General features: G+C 37.7%; 1 protein-coding gene and 1 non-coding gene across 3 annotated transcripts in view; one reads left to right on the top strand and one right to left on the bottom strand.

Annotated features, from left to right (window-relative positions):
• Nucleotides 1-471: 471 nt before the first annotated feature.
• The window catches only part of ENPP2 (ectonucleotide pyrophosphatase/phosphodiesterase 2), an 82,078-nt gene continuing 68,726 nt past the window's right edge, over nucleotides 472-13,823 (top strand). For both annotated transcript variants that reach the window (XM_064384548.1, XM_021671266.2), the window contains exons 1-3: nucleotides 472-580; nucleotides 839-941; nucleotides 12,959-13,114. In XM_064384548.1, coding sequence (XP_064240618.1) covers nucleotides 578-580; nucleotides 839-941; nucleotides 12,959-13,114 — 262 coding nt within the window. In that variant the 5' untranslated portion in view covers nucleotides 472-577. The remainder of the gene's footprint in view (nucleotides 581-838; nucleotides 942-12,958; nucleotides 13,115-13,823) is intronic.
• On the bottom strand, nucleotides 8,029-8,103 carry LOC135278163 (small nucleolar RNA SNORD55/SNORD39). Its single transcript, XR_010345716.1, has one exon. It is a non-coding gene; the product is annotated as a small nucleolar RNA SNORD55/SNORD39 (small nucleolar RNA).

Here is a 13,823-nt window from a genome sequence, read left to right as displayed (position 1 = left end):
CTAGGGACAGGGTCGCTCAAACTGCCAGGAAAAAAAATCCATGGGAAAGACAGGAACGCTATTATGTTTACAAATGATAAAACTTTCCTTGCTTAGAAAAATAAAAGTCGTGAAGTTGACGCCATTGAATGACTGCATTGTAAACCTTAAAAGCTTCAAGCTGGTAGAAGCCCTTGCACAGCCCTGTTTCATTTTTATCGGATGAAATGCATTTGGTTTCTTTTTGACAAACCATGTTTTTGTGAGGAAAGGAAAATGAACATGCGCTGTTATTGGCCACCGCAATGTAAGAAACCCTCCTGTTGCCAGCGCTACCACATGAAAGTGTCTGTGGGTTAGGGGAGGGACCTGGAAGGGGGCGGGGATAACGGGGATGATAGCTTAAGTCTCTTAGGCTCAGAGCTGCGATTTGCGAACGCCCTGTGATGTAATCAAGCTCTGGACAAATCACAGGAGTCTGTCAACCTCCCAGGTGGGATTGCTTGTAGTTAATAGACTAAACCCGGAGCCCCAAAAGCAGTGCACTCCGTGAAGGCAAAGAGAACACGCTGCAAAAGACTTTCCAAGAATCCTCGACATGGTAAGGAGGAGCTCGTTCTAGCCGTGCCAGGTGGGAGAACGGAGGAATGACGGGGGACAGTCTTGATCTTCAGAAGCAGTGACTGATTGGCATTTTCCTCTTTGTTGTGCAAATTAAGATAGCACCTTATTATGCACTTTGGAAGTGGTAGGATTGGTGGTGATATTGAAGCCATTTGAATTGCCTTTGTGTAATTTGATTTAGTCCAGCTGTATTTGTTCAGCTGTATTTGACAACTTGGTCTCTTTATTCTCTTAGATAACATCCCTGTTCACTTTTGCCATTGGAGTCAATATCTGCTTAGGATTCACTGCACATCGAATTAAGAGAGCAGAAGGATGGGAGGAAGGTCCTCCTACAGGTAAGTGTTGAAACGATTTGCGTTTTCAATTCTTTAAAAATATTACATACCAGGTAATCGATGTAAGCTTATTAAGATATTTATCTTTAATATGATCTTGCAGTATAACTAAGTCCTAAATTTCTCTGGGTAAAACTACCTATGTATCTAATTCAGGTGGGAGAGTGTGGTTTTCATTAGAGAACATTTATGATTGTTTTATAACTGGCTATTTCAATTTTTGTACTCAAATTTGTAAATGTTAAGATACAATTGAAACTCTTGTTCATAGACAAGGCTAAAGTAGAGGTGCTGAGAACAGGTGTTGGTTGAATATCGGAGCTACACCAATCTGATTTGCTGTCACATGAGGTAGGATGTAGTATTTTCCACTAGAAAGTTCTGATGTAGGAAAAAAGAATAAAAGTAAAAAAGGCAGTGAACTATCTTTATGCAACTTCAGAAATTTAGGACTTTAAGATTTACTTAAAATTGGAAAAACATAAAAGAGAGGAGGTGCTCGAAGAGTTTTCAGGATTGATTTGTACTCATTGTGTTTTCTGTTGGCAAAGGAAAGGTAAGTTTTAATAGTGTACCTTGACTTAACCAACAGAACCAAAGTGAAAGAGTTTCTTTTTACAATACACTACGCCATAAGCAGTGTGGGAATTCTTATAAAGGAGCTCCTTGTGCAGACAGAGGGGGCTTAACTGACCAGGTCTTAAGCAATGAGTTGGTTAATTTCCTGGAAATTGGAGCTGCTGATGGTTTTAGAAATAAAAAACTTACATTTTAAGTAATGGGCACTCTAGGGAACAATATTTTCTGGACTTTTCCTGACATTCCAGCATGTTTGTCTGTCTTCCTGTGAATTTTGTGTTTCTCTGTACTTCTTGATCTGTTATAAAAGACCATCACTTCCCTCTGTTTAGCCAGCATGAAATTTTATTATTAATCAAGTTAATTATTAATCAATACATACACTGATGGAATACTAAATCTTTCTTAAGTCAATTAAGTTACTTTCAAATTATGCTAGACGGTTGAATGAATAATATTAGAAGTGAGTTAGTGAATTGAAGTGGGGTGTGGCTGGGGTGAAGAGTGAGAAAGTAGATCATAAAAATTGCAGCCCCAGGGAGCCAAATGGACAAAATGAGTCGTCTTCTGTTGGGGAGGGAGAGGACAGTGGATCACTGAGCTAGAGAATGCTGTTTTTATTAGTAGCAAATGCTCTCTTCAAAGGCCTCTTTTTCACTCCCATTAATACTGACTGTGACTGAACAGCCAGGGGAATCAGATCCTTAGCATGGTTGTGTGGGAAAGCTAGCAACTTGAGAGCCAACTGCTGGTTCTTTTCAATGAACACTAAAAGGAACTTTTTTTTCTGTTTCATCTTAATATATTATTCTGGTGAAAACTGATATTGAAAGAAGTAAATGCTGTTTCCTTAAAGAATGTAAAATTGAGTCACTCATAATTTTTAAAGTTGACTTCTTTGGAAAAATAGTCATTAAAATCCTAGACTGGTACCCTGGATTCCTGTAACTTGCTATGTGGTGTTGGACAAGTCACTTGCGAAGTCTGTTCCCTTAGCTGTACAATGAGGAGCAGACTTGAATGATTTCTACTTTTCTTGCTGGATTAAAATAAAAAAATCCCAGGAATTATTCTGTTTCATTGCTTCTTGAATTTGTGTGCTCACTACTGGAAAACTTGAAAAGTATAGATTAGATTTATTAGTCTTTGAAAATATTTTGTGTATAGTAAATTATTTCCATATGTTACAAGAATAGCTATACAAACTAATGAATAAATGCCACTTCTAGAAAAACAGTATAGTCTGTATTGTAATTTGTAAACCTAAATGGTCAGAAGTATGCTACACAAATTTGCTCCTTTAATTATTTAATTAAGCCATTGGTTATTTTAGGCCTTTATGATATCATCTGAAATAATTTATTAGTTAAAACTTCTAACCACATGAATCTTAGTCTTAGAATGCAATGCAACTGAACTCTGAATTTTACAGTTTGGGTATGCCTGCACCCTTTTTAATTTTTCTTTTGATGTAGCTGATCTGCTTTTTAGGAACTGCGGTTGATTTCTCTCCTGGATAAAAATCAAGGATGTACTTAGTAAACTAGGTGAAAGCATACTGTAGATAGTATAAATATTTTTATGTTTTTAAATGCTGCCTATGCTTAGAAAGGATCTCTCTCAATTGATACATGTGACTGGTTATTCTGTGATTTGAAAAGCCTTCCCATCAGAAAACACTGGGTAAATTTTACAAACTTGTGAGAATAAGACACTAGGAGGGGAGGCAGCTATGTCAATTTCCAACAGTACTTTTAGGCGCCAAAGAAATCCTGGGAAGCTCAGTGTTCCAAGGGTGTTTCAACAAATAGAAGGAACGCAAAGGGTATTGATATATGGCTAGCTTCGGATTGATCAGGGTGAGATCCACCATTCAAAAGCAGGCAGTTGTTCAGTAACCATAGCTTCTTAAAGTCCTCAAAAATAGCTGAGAATGTTCTGCACACATAGAAGCCCTCGCTGCTGTACTATGGACTAGGGTGTTAGTTTCAAGTCTGTGGCAGTGCAAACAGACTGTTATAATTAATTAACTAACACACTTATTACCTGGATTTATTGTTAGGATAGGAAGTAATGGCTGAACAAGATTTCTTATACCAGGTCATAAGAGATTTATAGATTTATTAGGAGATATGAAATGAGAAAAGCTACTTATAATTCTGTTGGGTAAATATAATGGGCATTCAGGTTAGTAAGATGGTGAGATGGCTGGAATAAATTTTCAAAGAAAATATAAATCATAAGCGTGATTTAGTTTGACATCTTTGTTTCATATGTCTGATGTGGTCCACTTGCTTTGCCTTTAAGACTGCAAGGTAATTTATATGTCTGCAGGTGTCTGTGCACTCATGTGCGCTTGCAGTGTGTATGTTTGTGGTGTTATCCAAAGACTTGTGATTTAGAAACTCTGTCTCCAGGTAAAAATAGAATATTCTCTTTGATGTACAAGTAATTTAACTCTTAAAAGACAAAGAGAAATTTGTGGGCTTGTGAATATCTGGCTAACAGAGACTTAAGAGATCAGTTTAATTCATCTTTGTTTTTAGTGGCTTGAAAAGAAAGTTGAAAAGTATGTGAATGAAAATCATAGGTTCATATGAAATGTAGACTCTCACTAACAACTTTATGAGTAAAGCTTTTCTTTGAGAATCATAGGGAAATCAGAAAATGGTACTAGAAGTGAGAAGGTTTATGTTCATTTGATAATTTTAGAAATGTTCTACAATGAAAACCTATTTAAATATTGGCATAGTAGAATGTAGGAAACTGTAAAGCTGACATAGATTAGCCATTTGCTCTGTGAGCAAAACTCTCTCAGGAGGAATATCCTGTCATGGGGCTTTATGTGAAATTTCAGGTAGAAACTGGGGAGTTTAAATCAATGGAATGAAATTATCTGAACTGGAAGCTAAGGAGGGTACAGATTTTTCAGTTCTTTGTTAAATGGGGTTGTAGTGTATTGATTTTTCATTTATCTGAAAACTGTAGGGAATCCTCTATCTTGTTTACATACTCAGAAACCTCAGTCTTCCATGAAATTCAGCCTAGATTTTTGAATCAATAAAGTCAGCAAATCTTCCTCAAAATTATATTTTGAAAAGAACTTCTAGAATTTGAAACCTATGTACAAAATTTGAAAAACTTTTGTTAATGAAAAAAATAGTTACAGTGAGAGGATCTAAAATTTTATCCAGGCCTTTGCTAACTCATATGAGGCCTAGAGATCTGATTTTCCAACTAGGAAAATGGGGATAAATTTGCTTTTATTGATCTGAAAAAGTTTTTGAAAATGTATTTAAGGCTGATGAGAACTGTAAGGTGTTAAGTATATGGTAATGCATTTAATTTATCTTCAATTAGGTTTGAAGGCCAGTATATAAATTTATACCTTATGGAGTTAACAATACCTTTAATTTTAATTGACAACATTTCATTGTTTGGTAGCAGATGTGCAAATCATTAGATTATGCTACTGATGGCCATTAAATACTATTTAAGTGGTTTAGATGTTGAATTAAAGTTTTTAACTTTTAGTTTCAATAAAATAGAAATCTGTTTTTTTTTTTTTTTTTTTTTTTTTGTAGTTTGTGAGCTCTATATAAGGACATTCTATTGATTGATAGAGAGAGAGAGACTCACTATGTCTCAGACTGGAGTGCACTGGTGTGATCTCAGCTCACTGCAACCTCCACCTCCCAGGTACAAGTGGTTCTCCTGCCTCAGCCTCCTGAGTAGCTGGGATTACAGGTGTCCACCACCACACCTGGCTCATTTTTGTATTTTTAGTAGAGATGGAGTTTCACCATGTTAGCCAGGCCTAAATCCTGACCTTAGGTGATCCACTGGCCTTGACCTCCCAAAATGCTGGGATTATAGGCATGAGCCACCACGCCTGGCCAGGACATTGTATGTATAAAAGTTTTGAAAACACAGGTGTTTAAAAACTTCCCAGATGGACCTATTTATTAAGAAAAAAGGTTTATGAAATCTGGCCTAACAGCTGTGAAGAGGAAATAACAGTGATGTTGCAGTAATGGATATTTATAAAAAGTGATATATTTAGGGAGCAAAGATATTGACATGTAGCCCTGTGTGTAAGTTCTATTTACTAACGAATGAAGTCAGAAGCATTAAAAAAAAATGGCAACTTCAATACAAAAGAAGTATGACCCGAAAGAATGAACCATATATTTCAGAAGAAGCATAATACAGTATTAAATTCTAAAGTTGGGCAGTATCTTGAATGCCATGCACACTGTCCTCTGCCTTGCCCTGCGAGTTACACTTCAAACAGGGCAGCAGACACAGGGGAACCTCCCTGTTTTAACGCTCTTGAGAAAAAAGGGTGGTGTAACCACAGCTGGTAACACTTTTTAAGGCTTTACTCTCACTTTCAGGAAACACCTGGGCTAAGAACCAAGGAGAATGGGAGGAACACATAGAGAGCAGTATCATAAACAGGACCAGACAAAGCTTAGAAGAACCTTCCAGCTTTAGGCTAAGCTAAATGTTTCCAAACGTAAATACTGCCTCTTCTATTGGCTATCATCCAGATTTGAACATTTTCGTCTTATGGTGGGGCGGGGGCGGATTTAGAGGGAAATATGATCGGGAGCCTAAGATGAAGTAATGTTTTGGCCACAACTTTGTCATCAGTTAGGCTCCTTCCAATAAGTTAATTAAATAATCAAATTTTTGTTTTGGTATATTATGTAATAAATGGCACTAGTTTTTTTGTTTTTTTTTTTTTTTTGAGAGCTGCCCAGGCTGGAGCGTAATGGCACAATCTCGGCTTACCGCAACTTCTGCCTCCCGGGTTCAAGTGATTCTCCTGCCTCAGCCTCCCGAATAGCTGAGATTACAGGAATGCGTCAGCACATCTGGCTAATTTTGTGTTTTTAGTAAGACGGGGTTTCTCCATGTTGGTCAGGTTGGTCTCAAACTCCCAACCTCAGGTGATCCGCCTGCCTCGGCCTTCCAAAGTGCTGGGATTACAGGCGTGAGTCACTGCACCTGGCTGGCACTAGAATTCTACAACCTTAACTCTCTATACATATCATAAGATGGAATATTTTAGACATAAAGTTGACCTAAGTAAAAGTAATTGTACCTGTTTCTATCAGAATTATGAATTTCAATGAAATAAATTACGTTTTACATGGATGTTTCTTTAAATCATGACATTATTCTTCTGTGAAAAATAAGGAATGCATAGCATTGTTGTTATACATATCATATATGTACATATGTATATTTTAAAATTTGAGGACTCTATTTTTAAAAAGAACACTATGTAAAACTATGAACATTTGTTTTTCAAGATTCTGGAACTGACTTGTATCTTTAAAGTAAAATAACATCATTTGAATATGTAATTTAAAAGGCAACAATAGAATTTGAATCTCATAAAGGTATTAGCAAATGCCTCATAAGAAATTCTAAGCCTTGGCTGGGCGCAGTGGCTCACGTCTATAATCTCAGCACTTTGGGAGACTGAGGCAGGTGGATCACAAGATCAGGAGTTTGAGACCAGCCAGGCCAAGATGGTGAAACTCCATCTCTATTAAAAATATACAAATTGGCCAGGCATGGTAGTGGATGCCTGTAATCCCAGCTGCTCGGGAGACTGGGGCAGGAGAAGTGGTTGAACACAGGAGGTGGAGGTTGCAGTGAGTCTGGATAGTGCCACTGCCTTTTAACCTGGGCAACAGAGCAAGACTCTGTCTAAAAAAAAAAAAAAAAAACGAAAAAAGAAATTCAAAGCCTCTGTCATACTTATCACATATTTCTGCCTTGAAACATTTGAGAGTACTTTCTGTTTGTTAGTCTTAGATGTTTTCTGAACTTTTATGACGATCTCGGTAATGATGAAAATTTAGGATACCACAAGTTCATTGATGTTTCAGTTTTCATCCCACCTCTCAATGAGTTACACATCTGAAGTGCTCACATCAATGTTCCTTTGATTTGGGTCAAGTAAAGGAAGACAACAGATTTTAAAACTCAGACTTCTGATAAATCAGAGAATCTTTCTCTATTTTACATTACTTCAGGTACAATGAGGAGAGAAGTCCTAAAAATTTCAAATGCATGCAGGGACAAAGGACTGAAGGATGAGTAAAGTGTTCAGATACATGGCTTGAGTAAACCTAGAAATGACATTTAACGTCATTCTCTTTCTGCTTCTTGCTTTTTCTTGATTTTAAACACCTTAGGCTCAGTGTAGAGAGAAGGACAGGGAACATGGAGACCCCAAGTACACTGACTTGATTTTTACCAACTACATGAATGTATTATCACCTCCAAATGATGTATTTCTATTATTCATCCTTAAAAAATGATTTAAAAAAGAATATGAAGGTGAATTGCAGAACCTCTAGGAAAACAGTTGGGACTAGAGCTTGTCATGGAAGAAGATGGCTGGGCTGGAATAGACCCTGGAAAGGCAAAGTGAATATTCCATTCTATTGTTTATTTATTTGTTAATTTAATCATTTTATTTATGTTTTGTACACTCAACTCAAGATTGTTGTTTCCATTGCACACAGAAGTGTGTGGCATTACCGAGGTGTCGTCATACACTCACTCTCTTTTATTTAAGAGAGAGAGCAGTTTGGCCCAGCCCAGTGGCTCATGCCTGTAATCCCACCACTTTGGGAGGCTGAGGTGGGCAGATCACCTGAGGTCAGGTGTTCAAGACCAGCCTGACCAACATGGTGAAACCCCGTCTCTACTAAAAATACAAAAAATTAGCTGGGCATGGTGAGCACCTGTTATCCCAGCTACTTGAGAGGCTGAGGCAGGAGAATCGCTTTAACCTAGGAGAGTGTGGTTGCAGTAAGCTGAGATTACGCCATTGCACTCCAGCCTGGGTGACATGAGCAAAACTCTTATCTAAAAATAAAAAAGATAGCAGCTCAAATTTCTTGGGTTATTGGTTTATAAGAGGTTCTATATGGTTCAAACTACTTTCCTTTTTCTCTTCCTGTCATTCTCAGCTAAATTCAAGTCATTCAAGAATGAATTTTGACATAGGTATATCCTAATCTACCCAGGCCCAGGAATTTACTCTAATTTGAAGCTGTCAATAATTTAATCTTAAGTACAGTACTTCTTTTGAGATACATCTTTGCATTATGAGTATAAGGCTAAGTCTAACAAAGTTGTCTTTAATTTTTTTGTCTTTAGGTTTGGCAAGGACTGTAACTGATAGGGACCAACTATTAGGTGAGATTCAATTTTTTTCAGAAACAAAGCAAGGAACAAATTTAGAGAATGATTAAGGTTGCAAGAAAATGGTAAAAATCAGCTTGACAGAATGAGTGAAGAAAGATTAAATGTGGCTCAAAATTCGCACAGATATTCTGAAAGTAAAGAAAGAAATAGGCCAGGCACAGTGGCTCAAGCTTGTAATCCCAGCACTTTGGGAGGCCGAGGCAGGTGGATCAACTGAGGTCAGGAGATTGAGACTAACCTGACCAAAATGGTAAAACCCTGTCTCTACTAAAAATACAAAAATTAGCTGGGTGTTGTGGTGGGGGCCTGTAATCCCAGCTATTCGAGAGGCTGAGGCAGGAGAATCATTTCAACCTGGGAGGCAGAGGTTGCAGTGAGCCAAGATCGTGCCATTGTACTCCAGCCTGGGCAAAAAGAGCGAAATTCTATCGTAAAACAAACAAACAAACAAAAAACAGTAAAATAAATAGGGAAGAGGTTATGATGACAAGAAAGCAAGGTGCATGATTGAAGGACAATTTCAAATGCATGCAGGAACCCCATATATCTGTAAACAAATTACCTTTAGATCTCTTTGAAGTATGTCAGCTACCAGTGTAGCTAAGTTTTTTTTTTTTTTGAGACAGAGTCTTGCTCTGTCGACCAGGCTGGAGTGCGGTGGCGTGATCTTGGCTCACTGCAACCTTCACCTCCCAGGTTCAAGCGATTCTCTTGCCTTAGCCTCCCTAGTAGCTGGGACTACAGGAATGCACCACCACACCTGGCTAATGTTTTTGTATTTTTAGTAGAGATGGGGTTTCACCATATTTGCCAGGGTGGTCTTGAATTCCTGATCTTGTGATCTGCCCGCCTGGGCCTCCAAAAGTGCCGGGATTACAGGCGTGAGCCACCGCACCCGGCCAGCTAAGTTTATTTGTGTAAGCAGCTCGAGTTATTGAATTCTACTGAAAATTTACAAGATGACTGTTGAAATGAGTCTTATCTAAGCAGTACCCTCAAGGAATATTCAATCGAAAGTATTTTCCTTATGTTTATTTTAACTATAGGACTTTCTGTATTTTTTTTTTCTTTTTTTGCTGTTTCTCAACCCCTCCTGCCTCCATGGTTTCGTATGGTTCAGCATGCACTGTTGATAGGTTGGCCAAAGTCAATAGAAAAATGTGGGTTCATGGACCACTGCATTGGAAACAAGTGTTCTTTCCTAAACTGAACTGGTATGGTTTATATGTCTTTTAACATCCTAGGATCAACCGTGCAAAAGTGTTTCACATCTCATGGTCTGGCAAATCTGTTTGCCTTAGTTGAAACTGTCTGATGCCATAAAGGCTGGGATTGGATGACTCTGACTTTGAGGACAAAGGACTAAGGGATGAGCAGAATGTTCAGATAAATGGCTTGGGCAAAACTGGAAATGACATTTTTCATCTGTTCTCTTCCTGCTTCTTTTCCTTGATTTTAAAAGTAAGACATATGAATTATAAAAAATGAAAAATTCATAAACATGTAAATAAGAAAATTTAGAAATCGCATGTCAATAATATTTGTTAGGATATTTACATATATCATATGGTACATATTTTAAACATATATACACATACCCACACATACATATATTATGTGGTATGTATTTGGTATATATTCTGTACATATATATACATACCCACACACACATATATTGTATGGTATGTATGTATATGACAAAGAAGGAAAAAGAAAGTGAGTAAGCAAACAAGAAGACCCGGCAACTACCTGTGAATTTGTAAAATGTTAGAAATTTCAAACATCAGACAGGTAAAAATCTTCTTCCTCTTACTTTCTCAACCATTTTCCCCAAATGTAATTCTGTAAACTGTTTCTTACATAAGGAAGAAGTTTATTCACACCTGCATTTAAAAAAACAGATGCAGCTGGGCGCGGTGGCTCACGCCTGTAATCCCAACGCTTTGGGAGGCCGAGGCGGGTGGATCACGAGGTCAAGAGATCGAGACCATCCTGGTCAACATGGTGAAACCCCGTCTCTACTAAAAATAAAAAAAAAAAATTAGCTGGGCATGGTGGTGCATGCCTGTAATCCCAGCTACTCAGGAGGCTGAGGCAGGAGAATTGCCTGAACCCAGGAGGCGGAGGTTGCAGTGAGCAGAGATTGCACTATTGCACTCCAGCCTGGGTAACAACAGCGAAACTCGGTCTCAAAAAAAAAAAAAAAAAAAAAAAACAGATGCAAACTTGAACATTTACATTTTTCCTCTGCCTCACCCTGTCTTTTACTCTTCTCTAGTTCTGGCTCTGTTTTTCTTTCTATCTTTATTTGTATCCTTACTGCCCTCTTTATCTCTATTTTTAAACGCAAAGTCTAATATATCATACTCTACCCGATATTTATTCTTTAAAACACTTATTTATATATTTTGTAGATCTTTCCATATTAGCGTACACAGATCTGACTCATTCTTTTTAAGACGTGTGCAATAGTCCACTTATGGCTGTAGCGATTCTTTCTTTCTTAATGGGAAAAACAACTTTAGTTTATTTCAGGGTCTCTTCACCTATAACGAAAGGACTACGATGAACAATGGGCATTTTTTTGTACATCTAGCTTGGCAAACTTTTGCAAATATGGGTAAATAATAAATTTCTAGTAATAGAATTTCTGGCTGAGACATTTATAAGCATTTTAAAATGTTGATAGATCTTTCTAAATTACATTCTACTTTACGAAAAATTTCATTTCTAGAAACAGTTATGAGATTGTTTATATTTTCCATTCATCAGAAACTGTTTTGTATACTGGGATGAGAATCAAACTTAATTATTTCTAGTCACTACTTACTGATTGGGCCCCACCCACAACATTAATCTACTTATTTTCTAGTATCAAACTACTTTCATTATTTAACTTCAGTATATACTTTGTTATCTAGTCTTTATCAAATTGCTTTTTCTTTTCAGAGGTTTTCTATTTTAAAATATTTATTTGATATTCTTTCAACTTTCATGAACTCCTGGTATTTTTTTGCTGTGATTGCATTGAGTCTTCAGGTTTAATTAGATCTTTTTTCTTCTTTTTTTGAGTTGGAGTCTTGCTCTTGTTACCCAGGCTGGAGTGCAATGTTGCAGTCTCAGCTCACTGCAACCTCCGCCTCCCAGGTTCAGGTAATTCTCCTGCCTCAACCTCCTGCTAGCTGGGATTACAGACACCCCCATCATGCTGGGCTAAGTTTTGTATTTTTAGTAGAGACGGAGTTTCACTGTGTTGGCCAGGCTAGTCTCAGACTCCTGACTTCACATTACCTACCCAGCTCAGCCTCCTAAAGTGCTGGGATTACAGGCATGAGCCACCTCGCCTGATCTTAATTAGATCTTAAAAATTTTTTTTGGTAGAGTTTTCTGATGTTCTTCATGTAGGTTCTACATACGTATTATTAAATTTATACCAAATAAAATACTTAGCTATTTTACCATTTAGGTACTATTGTGAAATGAAACTTCCATTTAATTTTGAAACTATATTATGTGCATATTACAAATTTGTGGAATTTTTATCTTACTGAATTCATTTTTTCCCCTAAATTTTAGTTGATTCCTTTGATTTCTGATATACACTTATATCATGTGAAAATATTGATGGAGGATTTTTTTTTTGAGAAGCCAAGATTGTAGAGCTTGTATTTGTAAAACACTAGTTGGAATTGTAAAAGTCTTCTATTCCAATCTCATATATTCGGTCTGTTCTTGGAACATCTGGACTAAATTTTCCTTGCAAAAAGTTTTGGATTTTTAAATAGGGACATACTCTCTTGTTCCTAAGGATATAGGTCAAGGTACTGTTCTCCGTAGTCATTGTTACACCTACAGGGACCCTAACCATCACAGATTTGGAGTAATGATAATTATAAATAGTAATCAAACCAATCGCCAGCACTTCTATATGTCTGACATGCTGCTAAGTGTTTTTTAATGGATTGATTCATTTAATTCTCATTTCAACATGTTACTTTTATGAGTTGCCCACTTTACAGATTAGGAAATCGTAGAACAAGGAAGCTCGGCAACCTGCCCGGAGTACCTGCGTAGCAAGTAATGGAGCCAGTCTTCTCCTCCAGAGCCTACTGCAGCACCACACTGCACAGCCTCCCAGTGCACCTCTCCATGGTGACACGATCACGCTCCAATCCATTGTCTTTGCCTCTGGTTCTTTGCAGTGCTATCAGACTCCCCCTGGACCAACATCTCTGGATCTTGCAAGGGCAGGTGCTTTGAACTTCAAGAGGTTGGACCTCCTGATTGTCGCTGTGACAACTTGTGTAAGAGCTACACCAGTTGCTGCCATGACTTTGATGAGCTCTGTTTGAAGACAGGTATGTAACTTATGAGTCTTCTCCAGCTTCAAGTAGACAGCTTGAAGACTGCCTGCTACTGTACGCATCCTGGAGTGGCCACCTGTTTTGGTCTATTCAAATTGTGGACTTTAGTTTTGTTTGTTGAATGATTATTGGTTGTATGAAGAGCATACCCTGTGTCAATGACCATTGTTTCCACATAAGATGCAGCAGAGGATGGTTCTTTGCAGCTGCAGTCCTGATGTGCTGAGTTTGGAAAGGTTTTTTTTCTTCTTCACCTCTATCATTTCTATCTCTTGCTCTCAATTCCCACATTCACTGCTAGGGCATGTGGGCTTAATTTCTTTCTTTTCTCTTCTTTCCTTTCTTTCCTTTCTTTCTTCCTTCCTTTCCTTCCTTTCTTTCTTCCTTCCTTTCTCTCTCTCTCTCTTTCTTTCTTTCAACAACATCTCACTGTGTTGGTCAGGGTGGTCTTGAACTCCTGCCTTCAAGCAATCTTCCCACCTCGGCCTCCCAAAGGACTAGGATTATAGGAGCGAGCCACTGTGCATGGCCTAATTGTGTACATTCTTAAAAAAAATTTTTTTTCTTGCTTACCCAGTTTCTAGCATTTGTTTTACTTCATCTCATCATATAGTAACAGTTAGTTTGCCGGTCACTCCCTGCTGTCTGTGCAAATGGAAAATTGTTATGGAATTCTATTTGGAGTCTCACACTCTGGGTAGCT

The sequence above is a fragment of the Aotus nancymaae genome, unplaced genomic scaffold (genome assembly GCF_030222135.1).
Source record: "Aotus nancymaae isolate 86718 unplaced genomic scaffold, 86718_ANA_hifiasm-v0.15.2.pri h1tg000036l, whole genome shotgun sequence".
NCBI lineage: Eukaryota > Metazoa > Chordata > Mammalia > Primates > Aotidae > Aotus > Aotus nancymaae.
The sequence above is the reverse complement of the archived record's forward strand: the minus strand, read 5'-3'. Positions and strand labels throughout refer to the sequence as shown.